Source organism: Miscanthus floridulus, chromosome 4 (genome assembly GCF_019320115.1).
Source record: "Miscanthus floridulus cultivar M001 chromosome 4, ASM1932011v1, whole genome shotgun sequence".
Lineage (NCBI taxonomy): Eukaryota > Viridiplantae > Streptophyta > Magnoliopsida > Poales > Poaceae > Miscanthus > Miscanthus floridulus.
Genome location: NC_089583.1, coordinates 114,167,402 through 114,187,279, shown reverse-complemented (window position 1 = coordinate 114,187,279; position 19,878 = coordinate 114,167,402). Strand labels below are relative to the sequence as shown.

Here is a 19,878-nt window from a genome sequence, read left to right as displayed (position 1 = left end):
TACCATTGCTTACTGAATTGCTAAATTGATCTTATTGATTTGCGTATGAAAATTTTAGTGTTGAATACCAACAAAATTCTAGGTCCTCCATTGGATTTCAGATTGTCAAATAAAAAATTATTCATTTCACAATTAGTTCAAAATCTTGGGCCCACTACTGGTTTGCAGGAGTGGATTGCTGAAATCTAAGTGGCTGGATCGTTTTTATCCACGCAAGAATGATGGATGTCCACAAGAAAGACACTATGGACTGTCTTTTTGTAAGGTGTAATTTGGTCACTTGCCAATAGTAGTGGTATCTTTCTCAACTTCAATGATAAATCTCTTTGTGAAACCTGAGGAGAAGATTGTCTATTTGCTAGCCAAAACAACGGGCTTCACAAATTTGCCATGCTAATCATGGGCTTCACAAAAAAAAAATACTAGCTAAAACATTTGCTCCTTATTTCTCTGTCATTTGGCCTATTTTTTCCCCCTTTACAATTTTTGTGCTAAGCTTTGACATTTGAAAGGACAATACTACCCCTGTGACAAATTGGTTGGATGGTTGCTGTCACTGTACATGGACTCTTTGTTTTAGAAGTTTGTTTTAATCTCTCGTCCTACTTTTCGGACCAACATTTGAACTAAACAAATTGTATGTTTTTTTTCTACCCTCATTCTTAACCGATAAGGAGTCCTTGCCAGTTTGTCCTCAGTTAATTAAATTGTCTGACAAAATCAACATCTTGACCTCCATTTTTTTTTCTCTTATCAGAACAACAAGACGAATTTCAGGGAAACACAAAGGAGGAAACTAAATTTATATACAACTATTGACATGTAAAATGATATGGCCAGAGCCCCGCCCTATACTCGACTCCACCACTCGTTAACCGGTCGTTGCTCTTGATGAATTTCTCCACGATGAAATTGCTGGCCTCTGACGCGTCGCGTATGGCGTGAAAGTCGACTCCACTGCTCGTTAGCCAGTTGTTGCCCTTGATGGCGTGGAAGTCGCCGGTGGTAGAGATAGGGGAGGGGGTGCAAATTAAAAGCCCCCTAAGATCATGTTTGGTTCACATGAAGAACGTAGGAAAAACACAGGAATGTAGTTCCTATAGGTTTTCACTGTAGCAGCATTTAGAATACGGGAACGAGTACAAAACTTTCCTCTGGAACGGCGAAGCAGCCTATACTTTTGGAGAAATGAAAGAATCCACTCATAGCTAATGGAAAATTTCCTACAGCGCTCACGTGTGTGTGTGTGTGGCTGTGTGCCCGAGCACTAATCAAGCTCGTAGAGTTATCATTCAGAGCTACAGTTCTTCATATGCTACTTTTGGGGCCCTCTTCTATGCTTTATTTGATATATACGTACTAGATTTGTAAAAAGGAAAATTATTTACTGTTAATTTTAATTTAAAGCATTGAGTTTCCAGCTAACTCTAAATTATGTTCCTGTGTTCCAAACACCCGTTCCTATAAAATTCTAGTGTTTTTCAATTATCTGTTTTACACATTCATTCTTTTTTCATATTCCTCTATTTTCTTCCATTCCTGAATTTTTCGTTCTTTGTTCCAAACAGAACCTAAGCCCTTACATTTTTATTAGAAAAGAAATTAATTTGAGTAAATTGTGAAAACATATACTGCCCTCCCTTCAAAAAAAAAAAAAAGGGCGAAAACACATTTTTGCTCCGCCTCTGAAGCCGTGGCAGTTCATTCGCCATCAACGTACGGCATGAAGTTGGGAAATTTGCGAAGCCCACCATTAGTATATACAAATTTGTGAAGTTCAGTATTTTAGCTGAGAGGTATATAATTTTTTGAAACGAAGTGAGTAAAGAAATAACGCCCGCCTCGTCAAAAGTCAAAACATTCCTAACTGTAACAATAAACTGTCACCGCAACCAACACCAGCATTTGGTGTGCAAAAAGGTTGACGTCGTCTCGAAATCCACAAATTACGAGGCGCAAACTGGAAAGCTTCCATTTCCAGCAGATTAACGATCGGCTAGATTTGATTCATTCCTGTCCAGTGCCTCTCACGCCAGTCCAAACCCCCTGCACTAATTAATTCCACCCCAAAGCGGGTTGGTTTGTGGAGTGGACGAAGGAAAGCACAGGATTCCATCCAGCAGCGAGGACCCGCGACGGCGAGTCGGCGGCCCATCCTGCCGTCCGCTCCCGCTAAGGCCACGAAACGGACGGCTTGCGTGGGGGCCGCTGCGACCGGGACGTTTTTGGGGGCGTGCAAGCGCGCGTTGGTGTCCACCCCTGCAATGTGCTCCGGGTACGCAGGCAAAACGTACCCATAGTGTACGTGTACTGTGTACTTGTACTCCGTACTTCTCTGAGAATTTCATACTCTGCTGCTTTAACTACGAGAGGTGTGCTAGATCGTGCGTGCATAATAATAAACAGATAAGAGGCGCAAAAAAAAAACCCAGATAAGTAAGCACTAGTACTACGCCGCAGGGTTTTTGTTGGTCTGGCCTGGCGGACGGGCATCCCGGGAATGAGACGTGCGTGCTAGGTGTGTGATCCATTTGAAGGCGTAGTGAATGCTTCACCTAAGCCACCGCATACGTGGGAACGTCGAGTTATGGCCGGATCCAGACGTCTCGCCGGAAGATCAGGATCTCCGACGGTACACGTACAAGTACAACCATCTCCCTCGAGAATTTCACGTACTATATACTACAAAGATCCACTTTTGGTTGGAGTTGGATTGTTCCTTCCTCTTCCTGTATGTTTACAGGCAGAATGGCAGAGGCAGATCATCAGGCAGCAGCGGCGCGCAGCACATGCTTTGCGCCAGCGTGAGTGGCTGCAGACAGCGTCATTAGCCGCCAGTAAAAACATGTTCCCGTCCCCAGCCAAAAAGACTTGCAGCAGAGCAGAGGACGAGACAAATAATTGCGTGGCAACAGCGACGCGGCACGGGAGCGGGGACGTGGACGAAGACGGAGCTGGCGCGGCGCGGCCGCGCGGGCCTCGACGACACGGACGCGAACCGACGGGTGGCCACCGCGGTGTCCGCGTGCTCCTGCCCCGAGCCCGCGCCGCCGCCGGGCCACCGCCGCCCCGAGTCCGGGGGCCGGGTCCCGGCCTCCCCTGTGCCGTGCGTGCGCAGAAGCGACAGCGTCTTTTCAGAGTCTGGCAGCGGAGGGCTGCTCGGCTTTCCACTCCGACACCGCGGCAGGAAAAGACACGGAATGGAAGTCTGTAGCCTTGGCCGTTGGTGTTTGGCGTGGCTGCCTCCTCGGCTCGCCCGCCGGGCCTTGTTCAGTTGTTCTTGTTTCTCCCGGTCCTGGCAGTCGGCAGATCTGGTGGCCCGCCCGGCCACGCCGCCAAAGCGGCCCAACAGATTCATTGCCGGGCAGGCCACGGTAGGCGCGGCGCCGTTGTTGTCTTGACTGTTGAGCCGCGCGCAGCTCTCGGTTCATCGCTCATCGACAGTGAGCCCAGTGACCGTTGCCAGTTTAAACGTTTAATAAACACCCGATCAATCAGTGCCGTCCTCCTGAAACGATTGATCTGTGAGACTGTGGCGCAGGCTGTCCTCTTCTCACGGTTGACTCGAAATCCAGAGCGGGGGCCAGAAGCAAGCCGTGGCCCAAATCCATACGGATGATCCTCAACCGACAACAGCATACCTCAGGTTAGTTGTGGGTTCGATCGCCAGACCGTAGCTACCACTACCATACGAGCTAACTGAACACCAAGGCAACCAGTACCGTACTGGACACCGCGCAAACTGATGACATCTTTAGCGTTCTGAAAACGGGTCCGCTGGAGTTCCAGTCTACAAGCACAGACCAGAGCTGCTATAACATTTTATTTTATCGAAAATGGTCGGCAGGACCCCTGCCGAACTTGTATTGATAGAGCAGGAATGCTACCACAATTCCACAAACATGAACCATTTCCATTTCACTTGGCTTCATTGCTCATATTTGCAACCACACGATAGATGGCAGAGCCGAAGTATTTGTTTTGCGGCTGATGCTGTTTTGTGGTGAGAGAAAAACGCTGACTGATAAGTTCAAGCGAACAACGCTGTCACGATGGATCACTGATAGCATTTGCTCGACGAGACGACGACAACGACAGCGGCACCAGAAAAATTAGTGAGTTTCAGATGTTGAAACCGAACTTCATTACCAGATAGCAACGAAATTAGAGTTTCAGATGTTCGCAACATCCACCGCATACATGCCACAAAACTTCCACACTCCTAAACAGAGTTCAGAAAGCTGGACAAATTTCAGAAAAACGACCAGCTATTGAACTTCAACAGAAATATGGTGCATATATAGAAGTTACCATACTTAAGTTGGCACAGCAAGATTTTTTTTAAGGATAAGCATAAGCAGATCACAACATTATTGTTCATAGTAATTACACCAGTCAATAAGCACACGCCCGGTGATCATAAACCAACTGACGGTGTCAAGGACTAAATAAGATACACCTAGTAGCCATAGCTAGTCCTCCTCATCATCCTGATGAACTCCTCAAAGTCTATCTCACCGTCACCTGTGACAAACCAGAAATCAAGATAAATTACAGCTAGTAACTTAAAAAATGAGGGTCTTTCTAATTTGCATAAACAAAGAAAGATGGCAGAGCACAACTAACCATTTCTGTCCGCCTCTTGCACCATGTCTTGGATCTCATCGAGGGTGAGATTTACACCCAGTTCTTTGGCAATCCTCTGAATATCAATGTTAGAAATCTTTCCCTGCATGGACATTAAAACATACTTTAAGAGCTACTATAGCATTGTCCGAGGGATTACTCATGTTTAGAATATGGTACAGATGCAAAGAAGTGTTTTGTGTTCTTTATCTCAGTCAATTCCATTAAGCTAAAGGGGAGACATACTAACATTTTGCTCTCAGAACACTAGGAGAGAGAAGATTGAAAATTGTGTAAGCATCCGTTATTCGTCATCTTTAAGTTATGAAAACCACTTGGGTGATTGTTGACTAGAGAAAATCTAGTTGCTTATTGTCTAATAGGAGGTTGACAATTGACATACTTGAAAAGATAATTGACATGATTGAAAAGATAAGGCAAGCAAAATTGTAGTCCAGTACACTATAGAAGAAAGCATGTGTGAAAGAAAAGAGGGATGATGCTTTACATTTCCATCTTGGTCAATAATGCGGAATGCTTTTGAAAGCTCCTCTTTACTATCCCTCTCTCCGATTTTGGCAGTCATCATGTGCTCAAACTCCTCGTAGTCGATCGCTCCACTGCCATCTTTGTCAACATCAGCAATCATTTGCCTAATTTGCTGCATTATCCAGAAGGTGAGTAGTGTTATTTCAAGGAACTTTCCACAGCACATGGATGTGGTTCCATACTTGCATGGGCTCAAACACAGAAAAGAAAATATGAAATAATATTGTGGCTCTTATTTTCGCGAGGGGCATAATATATCATGGACAGGATGAACTCAACTCATCAACAAGCTAACTTCTTAAGAAATATGAAAGATAGGGACACTAAAAGATATGCTCAAAAGGAAACAGTCACTGCAACAGGAACAGAAGGAAATGCTCAGCGCAACAATATCAGCAGGAACTCTATCTCTCACTACTTAACATTGCGCTTATTCTAGGACTGCTTATGCAAGATTACAATATCAATTCACCTAACATAAATGGAAGAGCTATAGCATTCTTTGCCGTAGAACTGTCGAGGAACAAGACAACTATAACGCACTTTCTAGAGAATGAAAATATACTCTAAAACAAAGGATAGGCTACTAGGACGAATAATACCTCTTCAGTTATCTCAAATCCCAAGGCTCTGTACACAAAATAAATAATTTCAGAGGCCTGGTTGCAGCTCGGCTGTTAAAATGAGAATGGTTATGCCAGCCTTACCTCATGGCAACATTCAGCTCTTTTGCATCAATGGTTCCTGTGAGATAAGTATACTAGTAAGATATCAACAGTACCAACACCAGGAAAGCAATCCCCCAAAGGAAATTGTCAGTACCAGAGTTATCTGTATCAAACAGATCAAATGCTTCCTTTATTTCCTGCCTCTTCTGCTGCGTCAGGCCATGAGGGCGAACTCTAGGCCTCTCCCTCCTGGTCTGCCCCTTGACAGTAGACTACAAATTTCACACGTCACAAGTGAGATCAACGATCAAGTCATCACAAGAATACTAGAATCCACAATTTGAGACAATTCATCCTAGTATAAAAACAAAACTCAACCTAATGGTTTTAGATGGACATGTTGCAACCAGGGGTGGATCTAGCACGTATGCACCGATATTTTTTTTGCAAAAAAACTAAAAAGAAAATCGAAGCTAGCGGCCTGTAATTGTGTCAGATCCGAATACAAATAGCTTACATTAGGGTTCAGGGAGCTCGGTTTTACGCAGCGGGAAGGGAAAAGGGGCGGGCGTACCTGGTTGAAACTCATCGCCGGCGATGGGCTCCACGAAGACCTGGCGTAGGGTGGTGGCGCCGCTCGCCCAGTCGTCGCCGGATAGAGAGAGCGCGCGCGCGAGCGAGAGAGTTGGGAGTTCGGACCGCGTGAACGGGAGAGGCGGAGGAGAGGGGTGACGCGTGAAGTGGGGAACTGAGGTCGGACCGTCGGAGGGGTGAACGCAAGTTAACTGGCAAGGCGTTGCTCTTGCTTCCTCATCTCGGGGCTCTCGGCCTTCAAAGTAGAAAAGGTCTATTGTAGGCCTTGGCAGGTTTAGACCGTCTCCAGTAAGGACATCTAAACCTAAAATGGTTAGAGAGAGATCCAAAATTAACCTCCAACAGACTACCTATACAGAAGATCTATTTTAGGTTGGCTGAGAGACACAACCCAAATATGAGTATCCTCTCTCCTGGAAACCCATTTGCAGAAAGGATTCTCTTTTAAGTCTGGTTGTTGGAGAAGATGTCGAATAGATATTGAACTTTTTACTATAACGCTATCCAAAGGATGAATGTGTCTTGTATTTTAGGTGTTGTTGTTGGAGATAGTCTTATTCAAGCCCAACTAAAAAAAAGACGTTGTGCAAAAAAATTCAAAATTTAACTAGTTTTTCCATCTTACAGCTGTACTTGCTGTGGCGAAGACTGCACGTTCACTTTGGTGGACTCGATATTATTTGTAGAGCTGTGAGCAAAATAGGTGAAATTTGAATCCATTCATAACATATTATAAGGATGCTAAACTGTTTTGGTCCTTGTGATAATGCAATGGCCGGGGATTTTGCCCTGAAACTCTAAAAAGATCATAACATATTAACATTCTTCTCCAAAGGAAGCTCCATGCGTAACACATTATCAGAATTCATAAAGACAATATTTGCAATTGATATGGAGACTCCTGGTCCCTGGAAGCAATTGTATATGGAGACTCATGGTCGCTGGAACCCCCTCTCTTTTGCAAAAAATCTGGTCCCGGGAACTCCTTTCTGTTTGCAAGAAATCTAGGTCCTCTAGCAGGCAGGTGTCAACCATCAAAAGTTAAGGACAGTTTGGTTCCTTTGCTCAGCCACTGGCGGAGCTAGAAATACGAATTTTTCTTTGTTATATAGAGGGGCCAGCAGTCCAAATATTATCAAAATTTGGTTGAATTGAAAAACAAGGGAAAGGTTGCCCAAGCGAGTGAGGCAAACTTGGAGAGCGAAACAACCTAACGCGTTCGAAATTCTTATATGAATAGTAAACCAAAATGTAGATATGACGTTAACCAAAATATGAAAGCACTCCATTTACAGGTTACAGCACCAAACACAGAACAAAGGAAATTTGTTTTCATACATCAGGGTCACTCAGAAACACAACAAAACCATCAACTGACTCGAATCAATCTAAAGGCTAAATTGAACGAACTATTTTGACTTCCAAACCAGAATAAAGGGTAAGCTAGTTTATTTTACAAACTTGCACTGCTTGACTTTCTCTCTGATTCAGTTACTACCAGGTGAGTGTGTTAGTCAACTCCAGAGATCACTCCGTGGACATTGCATTATCCTTTTGGTCCATGATCCTTGCAGTAGCCAGAGGGAGACCCAGCTTCAACATCAAGTAATCCAGCATGCACTTTTGATGCTGCACTGCAGTTACCGCTAGTTTTGTCACTCACATCAAGGCAGCCCACCTGATGGGCTTCTGCCTTCACAACCAGAACCACCTATTGACAATGTGATGTGAAGTAAGAATGTTTTCATAAAACATAGAACAGCGGCAGAACACAACTAAAAGGTACGCTACACACATGGTCAATTACCTGACGATCCCTCGTACCATCAGCAGATTTCAGTCGCTTTCGGTTGCATCCTCGTCTTGATTCTCCAGTCCCTTGGGTCTCCTCATCAAAATTCTGATCCGACCCCTCTGAGTAAATGCACGAGTTGTTCTCTTGTAAAAATCTGGCCATGTCACTCAAGTAAATGAACTTAATACCTTTAAATATTTTGTGTTCATAGTCTGGATATGAAGAAACACATGTCATAATTCCCAAGGTGCACTTCTACTGGTCAGATCTCAGGAAAACAAGACACTGAGCAAGATGCCTTTTTTCCAACCCACAAACAATTTTAACAGCTTACACTTGAAATAAAATTTGGGGAAATCAATTGTTGCTTTGTTTTGCAATAATCTCATAGAAGACAATTAAAATTTGGAAATAGTTTTCTTCCTTTTTGGAGTAACTACAGATCGATATGCAACAGCATTTGCAAAAGGACATCTGATAGATACCCCTCTACCTGCGCTTCTGGAAGGTGAATATCTGTGTTTGCCAACATAGCACGTGGAAGCTTGTCCTGGGCTTGCTGCCCTTGCATGGGAAGTGGCTTTTTCCACAGGCTCAGTGGTTGATGCATTATCTTCCATGGAACGAACTTTTTCATCTTGCTGATTTCCACAACAGGAAGGTGACTCAACATGCTCGGCCTTTATGCAGGACTTGACTCTGTCACCCTCAACTATGGCACAACATCCCTGCTGCATCATACAAAATATATGTTACAGCTGCTTCCTTCCATTTTCTGTCAAATAATGAGGGGATATAGCCTTTGCTTATACCTGATCAGGTGTAGTGTATTTAACAATTTGCTTAGATGATTTCATACGCCTACAACATCTTGGAGAGCGATTGAACAGTCCCTTAAAGCTGCAACCACTTTCATGTAATTGGCGCACAAATGTTTCTTCCAATAATTGAAGATAAAGCATGTGCTTTTCATCTGTCCATCTAGTAGATGAGCATACCACGAGAACATCCTGGGACATGAATGGAAGAACTTCATGATAGGTCCTCCAAAAGAAATGACGAGTACAAAATTCAAATGCTGATCTGAGTATTTGTGGTCTTGGACTCTTGATCTCTAAGTGACATGATAGAAATATGGGAATGCTGCTCAAGCATTGCAAGGGTACATTCAGAAAGAAAATGGCATTAAAAAGAACACTGAAATAACCAGCTACCACAACAACAACAACAACAATAAAAGATTTAACCAAAATGGCCTAACTAATCAACTAGTCCATGCAAATCGTAAGTACAACTCAAATGAATTACCCTTTTGTCCATAATTGGCCCCTCAAATGAAAGTTCATCAGAGTTGGCACTAAAAAATATTCTGCACATCACATCAGTCATGTTACAGCAACTTAACTGAATGATTCAGGTTGCAGAATACAATTGTTTAAAGAAATTGTCTTTTGACAGTATGGAATGATCAAGTATCACACAAGACTCATGGCGCAGCCTTGATACTATGGCGACTTACCACCCATTTCTCTCATCTAATGTACTTCATGAAAACCTCACACATCTCGAACAATGCAGTAGGAAAACAAAATCCAAGTGATATCAAAACCGACAGTCATTTGCAATAGCTGGTTTTGCAAACCAAGTAAATCGCATCCTTACGTTGCACAACAGCTATCCAAGCAAACCATTGTGAGCATCATATCCTTCCAGATGCTCGTGGCCATGACATGACCATATAAATCATATGAAGATATCATGTGTCCCCTTGAATCCCACGCCAAAAAAAGCACACTGAAATAGCCAATTACCATTGTGGCAACATACTAAGTGGTTGTTTGGATCTCTTAATTATAAATCAGTTTTTAGAAAATATGTTTTACCATCAATTTTAGATAAACCTGTTTTAAGTAGGTATTCTGTTATTGTTGATTTATACATTACTGTGTTTGGATCGCAATTACTTTCACGGGTTCTTCTTTGGAATCAAATAACAAAGACACAAATTTGATCGCCATGCAAACTGATCATTCCCGTCAAAGCTAGTTGGTACAGGAACCAACGGAGATGCGAGATTTATGGCCGGAGAAACGTGCTTAGCTTATGACGGATTTTATAAAAACGTCTAGGATTAGATTTTAGTAAAACTTGGTATTCTGAGTTTACTGGAGCTGTTTTTACTTATGTCGAAGTTAGTTAGAGAAAACAAACAGGGTTTTCTGGGTAACGAACTAAAAACGGGTTTTAAGGGTTCTGGTTTTCACAAAACTTAAGATCCAAACAACCCCTAAAAGGTTGAACCCAGAAGAGCTGAATAATCAACCTGTCCCCAAAACTCCAAAGTACAACTTAACTGAATTACCCTTTTTGTCCATGTCTACTTGTCCCCTCCAATGAAAGGTCAGCAAAGTTATCACTAAAAAGTTTTTTGCACATCACATCAGTCAAGATAAAGCAACTTAACAGAATGATTCAGATTGCAGATTACAATTGTTCAAAGAAATTGTCTTTTAATAGCATGGAATGCTCAAGTATCACACTTAAAGACTTGTGGCGCAACCTTGATAATTTGGCGACTTAGCACCACCTTCACTCATTTAATACACCTCATGAAAGCCTCACGATCTCTGAGCAATGCAGACGAAAAACATAATCCAAGTAATGTCAAAACCGGCAGCCATACACGGTAACTGTTTTTTCCACCAAATCAATAGCAACAGCTATGCAGGCAAACTATTGTGAGCTGCATATCGTTCAAGATGCTCAAGCCATGACCAGTTGAATGAATCATATAAAATCTCATGTATCCCCGTAAATCCTGAAAAAAAAAAAAAAGCTGTGCTACGGCTTCCTGAAGAAACCGTGATTCTACTACTCCATTTTGTGCTCGGCGATACTAACAAAGAGGTCCCAAAAATCTACGCCCCTTCTTGTTAACCTAAAATCAAACATCCACTCGAATTTTTTAGCAAAACCAGGTCGCTCAGCAGATCACCCATACAAACATCTAAAACAACTCCGCGCCACAACTGCACACCAACCAAACGAATCCGCGGTCAAACCAAACGAGCTGGGCGAAAAGTTTACCGGCAGGCGCACAAGCTCTCGTAGATCGGGCGCCCCCTCCTCCATGATCTCCGGTCTTCCACTCCGGTCGGTCGGTCGTCCACACCCCCGCCCACCGAGACACAAAACCGTCACCTGCAAATGCATCACCGCCGCATCAAAGCCTCGCATCAGCGCCTCCACGGCCACAAGCGCGGCAAGCATCACAACCGCAGCAGTAGGAAGAGACTGAGCTGTGGTCTGTCGACGACGAGGGACGAGGCGGAGGAGGATTCGAGAAACCTACCGTCCGCGACGCTCCCCGGCCCCTCTCGCGTGGCGCGGCTCCTTCGTTCGGACTTCGGAGCGACGGAAACGGAGCCGAGCGGGTGAAAGCGGTGGACCGGTTGAGTCGAACCCGAGCGGGGGAGGGGACAGGCCGCGCATTTTATCCGGCTTCACTCCGCCGTGGCATCGCTTTTCCACGTGGGCTGGCCTGGCCGGGGCCGGCTGGGCGCGCTGCCAGCCGGTGGACGCTTGGTGAGAAATACTATCTCTGGAGGGAGATGGCGTGCGGCGGCCCGGGATCCTCTCTGCACGCCTTCCCCGTGCCTTCCTTCCTTCCCTCCCCATGGCATCACGATATTCTTCTCCACTGACTGATGGATGATCCGGCGGTGGTGACGTCGGACCGGACTGGGTTGTTGCGAGATATTTTTGTGGTCACGATGTCACGTCTCATGGCAGGCTAGACACGATACGATGCATAACATTATCTGGTGATATTTGTCAACAATAAGGCTTGACACGCGTAGCTGTCGTGTGTCTAGGTGATGTACTGCTACACATCTCTACCTGCTTAATATCCTGTTTGGATGGGGATATTGGAGTCTAGAATGGAATTGGAATTAAGTTTCCTTAATACTGCTGTTTGGATGTCCTTGGTATTGATATTTGGAATTGGAACTCTAATACCTTGGAATTGGACTATAACTAAAACTGGCATCTCCCAATACGAAGCATCACCCCTCTGTATTGGGTGGAATTGGGGACCCCGACGCCTCCCTAGCCGCTCTCCCGACCCCGACGCCACCGGCCGCCCTCGAGCCAAGCGCCGCCCTCCACTCCTTGGCCCCGACGCCTCCCTCGCAGCTCTCCTGACCCTGACTCCAACGCCGCCGGCCGCCCCCCGAACCAAGCCCCGACGACTCCCTCTTCGCTCGCACCGTCCCAACCTCCGCCGATTTCCATCACGTAAGCAATCTGCATGCGAGCCCCGACGCCCCCGTCGCGAGTCATCGCGACCCTCTCCGTGCATGGGCTCCTTCCTCCCCATCTCTGGAGGTCCGGCTGTTGTGGTCTCCTTCCCCAGCTCCGGCCACCTCTTCTTCCCCAGTTCCGGCAGCTCCTTCCCCAGCTCCGACCACCTCTTCTTCCCCAGCTCCGGCAGCTCCTTCCCCGCAGTCTAGCTCCCTCCTCAGATCCATTGTGACCTGTGGCGAGGCAGCTCCTCAGCGTCGACGTCGAGCTCCCTTCTCCTCCATCACCGCTGCTCCCTCATCGAGCTTCATTTTCCCGTCGCGGTGGTCCTTCCTCAGATCCACCAGCGATGGGAGGTGGTGTGGCGTGGGGGCTGGGTTGCAAGTGCGGTGGAGAAGCCATGTGCATTTGGCAATTCCATCAAATGACATCTAAACATGAATCAGTATTTGCCACGTTACAAATTTCCAACTAGCAATATCATATGCATCCAAACAACAGTATTGGTTTTGCAACTTATTTCCAATACTACTCTAATTTGGTATTACAACCCAATTCAATCCCAGCAGCTCAATATCTACGGAGCCTAAATGTTTTCTGACCCATCTGTGAGCGTTAGGCAATCACAATGCTAGTATTAGACAGCCACAATGTTTTGTTCCAGATCGCTGTCTCGCATACTCACGATGACATGATTCCTCCGTTCCGCCGTCATCAATATACTAATGGTCCTTTCCAGCTCTCACGGCCAATGAGCGGAGGCTCGCGAGCTGTGTCTTTACTCCAAGCAGCGACAATGAGCGTCAGGGCAGAGCAGGGCAGGACAGAAGATCTGGCAGGGGGAGGACGCTAGATATTTTTGCAGTCGCAGGCGCGGGGAGTTAAAAAATCCGTTGCCGCCGCGGCACTGACGAGGCTCTCTGGTCTCTGCGATTCTGCCCAAGCGCTGACTTCATCCGTGATCCGTCCCGCGGCTTCGGATATTTTGAGCTTGAGCCCAAGCCAAACCGGCCTAGCCCATACGGCGCCAACGACCTGGAGATGGCGCGTTTTATTCGTCTGCTAGTCCACGTCCACGACAACATGGGCATGGGCAAGAAGAATGCTGTTTCAGTAATAAAAAAAAAAAAACGGGGCTGCTTGGTTTCTTTGCTGGCTTCTGGTACACCTTGCCGAGCAAGGATAGCTAGTACAGATGGGTGTTCGCTTTCTTTGCCAGAGGGTCTCGGGGACTGTGACGGCAAGATCTGCTCGCTCGTGCAAGAGAGCCATTTTGGCTCGCCGGCGTGAGCAAGCTCCTCGTCGCCCAGCGAGGCTAGGCGAGGCTTGCCTTGTCGGAACCAAGCAGCCTACCCTCTCTCTCCGTCCACTCGTCCAGAAATAACAGCACATTATGAGTCTTTAAAAAATAACTTGACATGCAGAAATCAATATCAATATTTATTTCTTCTACTAAATTTATTAACAAAAATATTCAACCACGATGATTCAGATACACTCGAACAATGACATTTGCAGAGACAAGAAGTCGGAGTTGGCATTGATGATTCAGATATGTACTCCACCCAACCACGATCAGCAAGCCTCGAGGAAACAGCAATGGCAAGAAGCTTTATGCTGTCACTGAACTGCTATCTCCTAGAGGAATGCTGTTTCAGTAAAAGAAAAACATATTGTACATGGTAAATGTTTGGAACTATTCACTGGCTACAGACGTGGGTACATGAGTAGGAATGTAGGATGAAGCTCAATATATTATTGTTTCATACGCGTGAGTCGTGAGTGTCATTCCAACGTTTCTAGATGGTATATACTGGCGGACCAAACACTATCCCACCAGCAAGAAGCTTTCAGCTCACATAACTGCTTTATTCGTTGATACCACGTTTGACATAAACTGTAATAGGAAAAACTCGCAGAAAATTGCACGAATGTCGTTCACTCTAGTGGTCTACTCGAAGCCGCGAGTTCTTCCATCCGTTGTCGCATCTTGTACTGCAGCATTGCTGGAGCGCAGTCCAAAGGAGTTTCCCCTGCCCAACGTATTAATAATGTTAGCAATTCCGACACTGAAATAACTATCTCTACTTAAAATTGGGTGAGTAACTGAATATATGATGATGATAACTCTCAATAGAACCAAATTGAGCATGGAACTCAAGCCACTTTGCCATTTAGGTCATATAATAGCTCCTCTTTTGCTTTACACTTACAGTGAACATTTTTTTCGAGTGTTTGGGGGCAAATTAAAATTGGAATGGGCACACTGAGCGGGTGTATGTTCAAAATAACTTCTGACAGCAATTTCAATGAATCAACTATGGGAACACTTGGATGTCAGTAATTTAGTAACAAATGTAAACAATATTATCACACAAATGGGCTTATAAGTAGTAAAAGGAACCTACCTTGCCCATTTTTGCTTTCAACATTTGCACCATGGTCCATGAGAACAAGAGCAATCTCTGTCTGGTTAAACAATGCAGCCTGTTGGTCACAGAGAGAAATAAATTACATGTAGATTTGCTTATTTGTTCTGGCAGATTCGAAATACAAAGAGCTTTTTGTTGTGCAAACTGCTCATGATAACATGAAAAAGGGTCCTTAATGCTATGGAGATATATAGCATCTGCGCCTGGCAAACAAGTAAACAACTAAATCACAGAACAATTACTAATTTCCATCTGTGTTCCTTCAAATACTCTATTCAAAATTTTGAAGTAATATAATGCACATTCAGATTTCTGTATGCTATACTCATACATCATCAAGTGATGTAGTCCTTAATGTGAAAATATTTAGCTTGAACAATGTGGTATGATTAGACATTATACACAAACAGTCCAGTAAATCACACAAAGAAGCTTGAATAACTCAACCACAAGGATGACATCAAAAGAACTCATACCAAATGCAGCAAAGTAAATCCTTGTTTGTCGCAGTAGTTGCAATCCACTCCCTTCCCGATGTTGAATGTAAGAATCAAGGTGGAATTAAAAAAAAATCAAGATGACAAGATCAGACAAGAAAGAGAAGTTGTACCTGTGTAAGAAGTTTCTTTACACCCTTAGCATCCCCGCCTTTAATTGCTTCTCTCAGTCCCTGTAAGCAGTAAAGACTAGGTTACACAAAATCCTACTTCATGAAGCCAGTGGAATGATGGAAAATATAGAAGGAGAAGGGCACACAACGGGGGAAAAAAACTTACCTCCCCACTAACTTCATAGTCAGAAAGACCCTTATCATTGCTATCGTTGCTCATCAATCCAATATTTAAGAATGAGCTACAAGAACAACGAACGAGGATAGGGGGGTGGGGTGGGGGTTGAGATGATAACTTCAAAGTTAGAACACTTGTTAACAGCACTTAACACAGACATTATCAATCTCCCTATTGCATATGTACAAGCAATAAAGCAGCAAAGCTAATGGCCAAAATATAGTTCCGATTCTTGCTTGGAAAATTTGGCACGTACCATAATAAAGGGATAAACATATCCAAAAAAAAAATGAGTAGATAGAGATAAGATATATGGCCAATGTTATGGAACACCAGGACCAACCAACCTTGAGTTGCTACTGGAAGTAGCTGAAGCCTTCTGTTGGGTGTTAGCAGGCTTCTTTGGCCTTGGATTCGACTGTGTGGTTGAAGGAACGCTGCTGATATTCTGCTGCATAGGATCATTGAGTTTAGGTTGGAAACCTCAACAAAGTGTAGATAAAAATGGATTGCCATCAACCTTTACAGGTGCAGGTGCAGGTTCTGGTTTTGGTGCTTCACATATACACAAAGGCATCCCACATTTGCACTCAATAAGGGGTGCCGCGCTCTGAACTGTTAAATTCTTCATAGGCGACGAAGCATCCTCTTTACCCAAACTCAGCCCTGAAAAAGAGTCAGCTGCTCCAGAAATGCTACCAGCCGACGCTGCATTACCAGCACGTCCTTGGCTGCAACATCACAGGACAATGCTAGTTAAATGCATACCCAAGTCAAGCTGCTTACTTCTAAAGTTTTAAACATAAGTGATTGCAAGCACACAATCAGATTCCACCTTAAATTTAAATGATAAGAGGATGGATACCTCGAGGATTCGTTGAAGCAATCGTAGCAGACTCTGACGTCGGTATATATCCCATACTGCGGGAGAGCCTGAAACAGGTTGAAGCTGAGGGTCAAACACTCTCAACCCAGTACCTGCCCGTCTGCAAGAGCTAGGCCACGTACAATTTGATTTAACATTCGGTTCCTCACCATGTGGTACGAAGAATGCTCGTGACAGAGCGTCCGTCCGCAGCTGCGGCAGTGATGCTGTCAGGGGGGAAAAAAGAGAGGAAAAAGTCAGTCATGGTATCTTTAGTTCTCCGAAGCTGGAATCAGGGCCGATGCACGCGTGCTCGGATTCGCAGCGAGAGAAGGGAGGAATTCACACCAGAACGAGCGAGATCGGTTCAGGGATCAGAGATGTATATATGGGGAGAGAAGGGGATCCGTACACGGCGGCGGAAGGCGCTGAAGGTGCAGCGGCAGACGTCGCAGTGGGCGGACTCCTGGAAAGGCGGCGGCGTCTCCATGGCCCTACCGCTCCAGCTGCCCGCAGCGGATTTGGTCCCGAGCTTGCCTGCCTCGCTTCGGCGATCTGCGGTGCAGGCGACGGGGAGAGCCGACGGGTTGAGGAACTGCGAGACCGGGAGGAACAGGGGAGCCGAGTCGGGGGCCCTCTGGCGTTGTCGCCGCATCCACGTCGAGGTGTTGTCGACCACGTATCTGCCGTCCGTGCGAGATCGGACGCCTCTCTGCTTTGGCTCGCTTCACGGCGTAAGGCAAGCGCAACGAATCAGAACCCACCACGTTCTCTAGGCAAATGGAGAGGAACATGACCACGGCGCTCGACTCGGCCCCGTCTCTCTCACACCGACGCCTCAAACACTTCGCTCCCGTCTCTTCCACGCCGCTCGGATGACTTCCCTGTCTCTTCCACACCGACGCTGCGCGGCCTGCGCCTCCCTACATCGATGCCGTCATGACTCCCGCGCTAGCTCTCTGTTCCTCGCTCAACAACCCTACGTTTAGATCTACTTTTGCAACACTTAGATGAAACAATTGCTAACGTATGTATGAAATAGATGAAACATTTGGAACATACATTTGCAACATAGCCACTGCAACATATGCAACATCCAGATAAAAACACTTGCAACATGCTTCTGAAACAGATGGAGCATTTTGAATAAACTCTTACAACATACGTGTATAACCATTGCAACATGTGCAACATTCGAAAACTACCATTGCAACATCCATGTGAAACATACATCTGAAACACTTCAACCATGCGTTTTGCAACGTAGGGAAGGCCGGGGGCGGTCGATTCCTGGTGTCGGAGTGGGAGCCAGCGGCGAGCGACAGCGCTCGAGTGCCACCAGCACCAGTACCAGCTGTGGCGCGCGAGCACCACCATCATCAGCACCGCTAGCACCGGCCTTGGCTCAGCCGGGCAGGCGGCGCGTGCGACAGGTGGGAGCAGGTTGCGCGTGTGATGGAAGGGAGGGAGTGAGCACGGAGTGGGCGGGGGGGGGGGGGGGGGCGACACGCGACGTGGACTGGCGACACGGATCGAGACGTCCGTGGCGTATCATTATGGTTCTGAAAAAGAACAAGTGAAAATTGATATGGACTCGTACCACCACGTGTAAGAAAAGCAGTGGCATCTCATAAACTCAGGCAAGGAGGGACAAGTTAAGAATAACATTACGCATGTGAACAATTAAAATATATAAGAGCGTCTCCGAGAGCTTTTTTAAATCTCACTTTCTAAATCATCATTTGAAGAGGCACTTGCATAAAAAAAACATTTTCTATATCTTTTCACTCTCCAACAGTTTTTTTATATCTCATGCGCACTCTAGAGAGTCATTCTCATCTTCTATTTTTGGCTAGCGAAAAATCCGAAATAGAAGACGGCTATATTTGGATAATCATTTCGAGAAGCTGTTGGAGGGTAAATTTTCACCAAACACTCTATTACTAGCATTTAGAAAAGATTTAAAGAGCCTCTTAGAGTTGCTCTAAGACCTCATGGCTTATGCCATGCCAGAGGCAGCCCAGACAGATCAAGCAAAGAGTAGTGGCACTCGCGGACAACTAAAGATAATGGGATTTCACGAATTTTCATATTTGCTTAACTTGTGCAGTGTTTTATGAAAACCCGTAAAAATTAAATTTATTTATAGGTTTATGGATATAAAATAAGTTAGGAAACACTTCTATTATCTTCCATTTGTAGCACTTTCTTATGCTTCTATGCGTACCAATTTGCAGGAGGGGCTTAGGAGGTACTCCGTGCTTTCATATCCGGACGCTGCTACAGTTGTTGTAATGGGCTGTGCTATGTAGCTAGTCGCTAATAGTTTTGTGTAATATCGCTAATTTGTTGTCAAGCTGGGGTTTGGTTTGGTAATCATGTGATTACTAATTTGAACTTGTAATGTGAACTGGACCGTTTCTGCCTCCTCTTAATGAAATACATGTCTCGGGGCGGTCGCGAAAAAAAAGAGCGCGTTCGGCTATACTATTTGCAGCTTGTTTCAGTTTAGGGGGCGTTTAGTTCCCACCAAAATTCAAACTTTGGCACTATGCAAAAAGAAGATTCCCCGTCACATCAAACTTGCGGTACATGGATGGAGTACTAAATGTTGACGAAATCAAAAACTAATTGCACAGTTTGGTCGTACTTTGCGAGACGAACGTTTTGAGCCTAATTAGTCAACGATTGGACAATAATTCACAAATACAAACGAAACGCTACACTGTGCTACAGTGCTGGCACAGTGGTTTTGTTGTCCAAAATCGGGCAACTAAACAAAAACTTATTATCTCTCATAGAATACTATTCAATCATCAGAAGAATCCAAAATGTACTGTTCTACCTAGCAGCCGAACACGCTGAAAAGCGTTAGCGGGGACTTGACTTGCATCACCTACTGTACTGGAGTCATAGTGTACTGCGTTAGCCTCTTCATTCATTGAGTGTTAATTAAAAAGTCTTATCCAATAAGAAAAAGGGAGATGTCAAAGGCTTATATAGCTACTCCTCGCTTGCTCTAAGCGTAGTCTGCGCAGCTCTCATGGCTTCCACCGCCTCTTGTGTCTCGAGCAAAGAACAGTGCGCCCATGTATTGAACTTATTCTATTCTCTTGATAAAACACGTGTCAATGGACATATTCTGGGAAAAAAATCTATACATGTGCTAATCTACACATAATATATATTTAGATATGTAGCAAAATCTACGTATTAGAAAAACTAAAATGACTTACGATTTAGAACGAGGAGAGTA

The 19,878-nt window shown here is 45.0% G+C and overlaps 3 protein-coding genes across 8 annotated transcripts; all 3 read right to left on the bottom strand.

Annotated features, from left to right (window-relative positions):
• Positions 1 to 4,316: 4,316 nt before the first annotated feature.
• On the bottom strand, positions 4,317 to 6,737 carry LOC136550393 (probable calcium-binding protein CML13). Its single transcript, XM_066541948.1, has 7 exons — positions 6,418 to 6,737; positions 5,998 to 6,115; positions 5,883 to 5,919; positions 5,778 to 5,805; positions 5,135 to 5,287; positions 4,627 to 4,729; positions 4,317 to 4,524 (listed from the first exon to the last, which is right to left on the bottom strand). Exons 1-7 carry the CDS (start codon positions 6,430 to 6,432, stop codon positions 4,460 to 4,462), a joined length of 519 nt encoding a protein of 172 aa, XP_066398045.1. The 5' UTR covers positions 6,433 to 6,737; the 3' UTR covers positions 4,317 to 4,459.
• Positions 6,738 to 7,689: 952 nt separating this feature from the next.
• On the bottom strand, positions 7,690 to 11,802 carry LOC136550391 (uncharacterized). 4 transcript variants are annotated; one of them, XM_066541947.1, is made up of 6 exons: positions 11,585 to 11,800; positions 11,320 to 11,433; positions 9,045 to 9,242; positions 8,726 to 8,963; positions 8,233 to 8,351; positions 7,690 to 8,148 (listed from the first exon to the last, which is right to left on the bottom strand). In XM_066541947.1, exons 2-6 carry the CDS (start codon positions 11,362 to 11,364, stop codon positions 7,984 to 7,986), a joined length of 765 nt encoding a protein of 254 aa, XP_066398044.1. In that variant the 5' UTR covers positions 11,365 to 11,433; positions 11,585 to 11,800; the 3' UTR covers positions 7,690 to 7,983. The 4 variants fall into 4 exon arrangements, with proteins under 4 accessions (XP_066398044.1, XP_066398041.1, XP_066398042.1 ...); XM_066541944.1 differs by having other exon boundaries at positions 11,320 to 11,802; XM_066541945.1 differs by having other exon boundaries at positions 8,726 to 8,960; positions 11,320 to 11,793.
• A 2,254-nt stretch (positions 11,803 to 14,056) lies between these two features.
• LOC136552704 (uncharacterized) lies at positions 14,057 to 17,319 on the bottom strand. Of its 3 annotated transcripts, none has more exons than XM_066544267.1 (10): positions 17,035 to 17,311; positions 16,793 to 16,849; positions 16,623 to 16,690; positions 16,278 to 16,488; positions 16,105 to 16,208; positions 15,746 to 15,821; positions 15,580 to 15,639; positions 15,446 to 15,496; positions 14,946 to 15,024; positions 14,057 to 14,570 (listed from the first exon to the last, which is right to left on the bottom strand). In XM_066544267.1, exons 1-10 carry the CDS (start codon positions 17,275 to 17,277, stop codon positions 14,476 to 14,478), a joined length of 1,044 nt encoding a protein of 347 aa, XP_066400364.1. In that variant the 5' UTR covers positions 17,278 to 17,311; the 3' UTR covers positions 14,057 to 14,475. The 3 variants fall into 3 exon arrangements, with proteins under 3 accessions (XP_066400364.1, XP_066400365.1, XP_066400366.1); XM_066544268.1 differs by having other exon boundaries at positions 16,105 to 16,205; positions 17,035 to 17,306; XM_066544269.1 differs by lacking the exon at positions 15,446 to 15,496 and having other exon boundaries at positions 17,035 to 17,319.
• Positions 17,320 to 19,878: the final 2,559 nt, after the last annotated feature.

Excerpts from the sequence above, each read along its gene's own strand:
- LOC136552704 (XM_066544267.1), bottom strand. The coding sequence starts at position 17,277 with ATGCGGCGACAACGCCAGAGGGCCCCCGACTCGGCTCCCCTGTTCCTC. Across the intron at positions 15,497-15,579 it reads TAAAGAAACTTCTTACACAG|GGAGTGGATTGCAACTACTG; the intron begins GTACAACTTCTC and ends AACATCGGGAAG. Across the intron at positions 15,025-15,445 it reads GATTTACTTTGCTGCATTTG|GCTGCATTGTTTAACCAGAC; the intron begins GTATGAGTTCTT and ends TGTGACCAACAG.
- LOC136550391 (XM_066541944.1), bottom strand. The coding sequence starts at position 11,502 with ATGCTTGCCGCGCTTGTGGCCGTGGAGGCGCTGATGCGAGGCTTTGAT. Across the intron at positions 8,964-9,044 it reads AATACACTACACCTGATCAG|CAGGGATGTTGTGCCATAGT; the intron begins GTATAAGCAAAG and ends TGTATGATGCAG. Across the intron at positions 8,352-8,725 it reads TTCACCTTCCAGAAGCGCAG|AGGGGTCGGATCAGAATTTT; the intron begins GTAGAGGGGTAT and ends GCATTTACTCAG.
- LOC136550393 (XM_066541948.1), bottom strand. Across the intron at positions 5,920-5,997 it reads GTTTGATACAGATAACTCTG|GAACCATTGATGCAAAAGAG; the intron begins GTACTGACAATT and ends CTTATCTCACAG. Across the intron at positions 5,806-5,882 it reads GAGCTGAATGTTGCCATGAG|AGCCTTGGGATTTGAGATAA; the intron begins GTAAGGCTGGCA and ends TTTTGTGTACAG.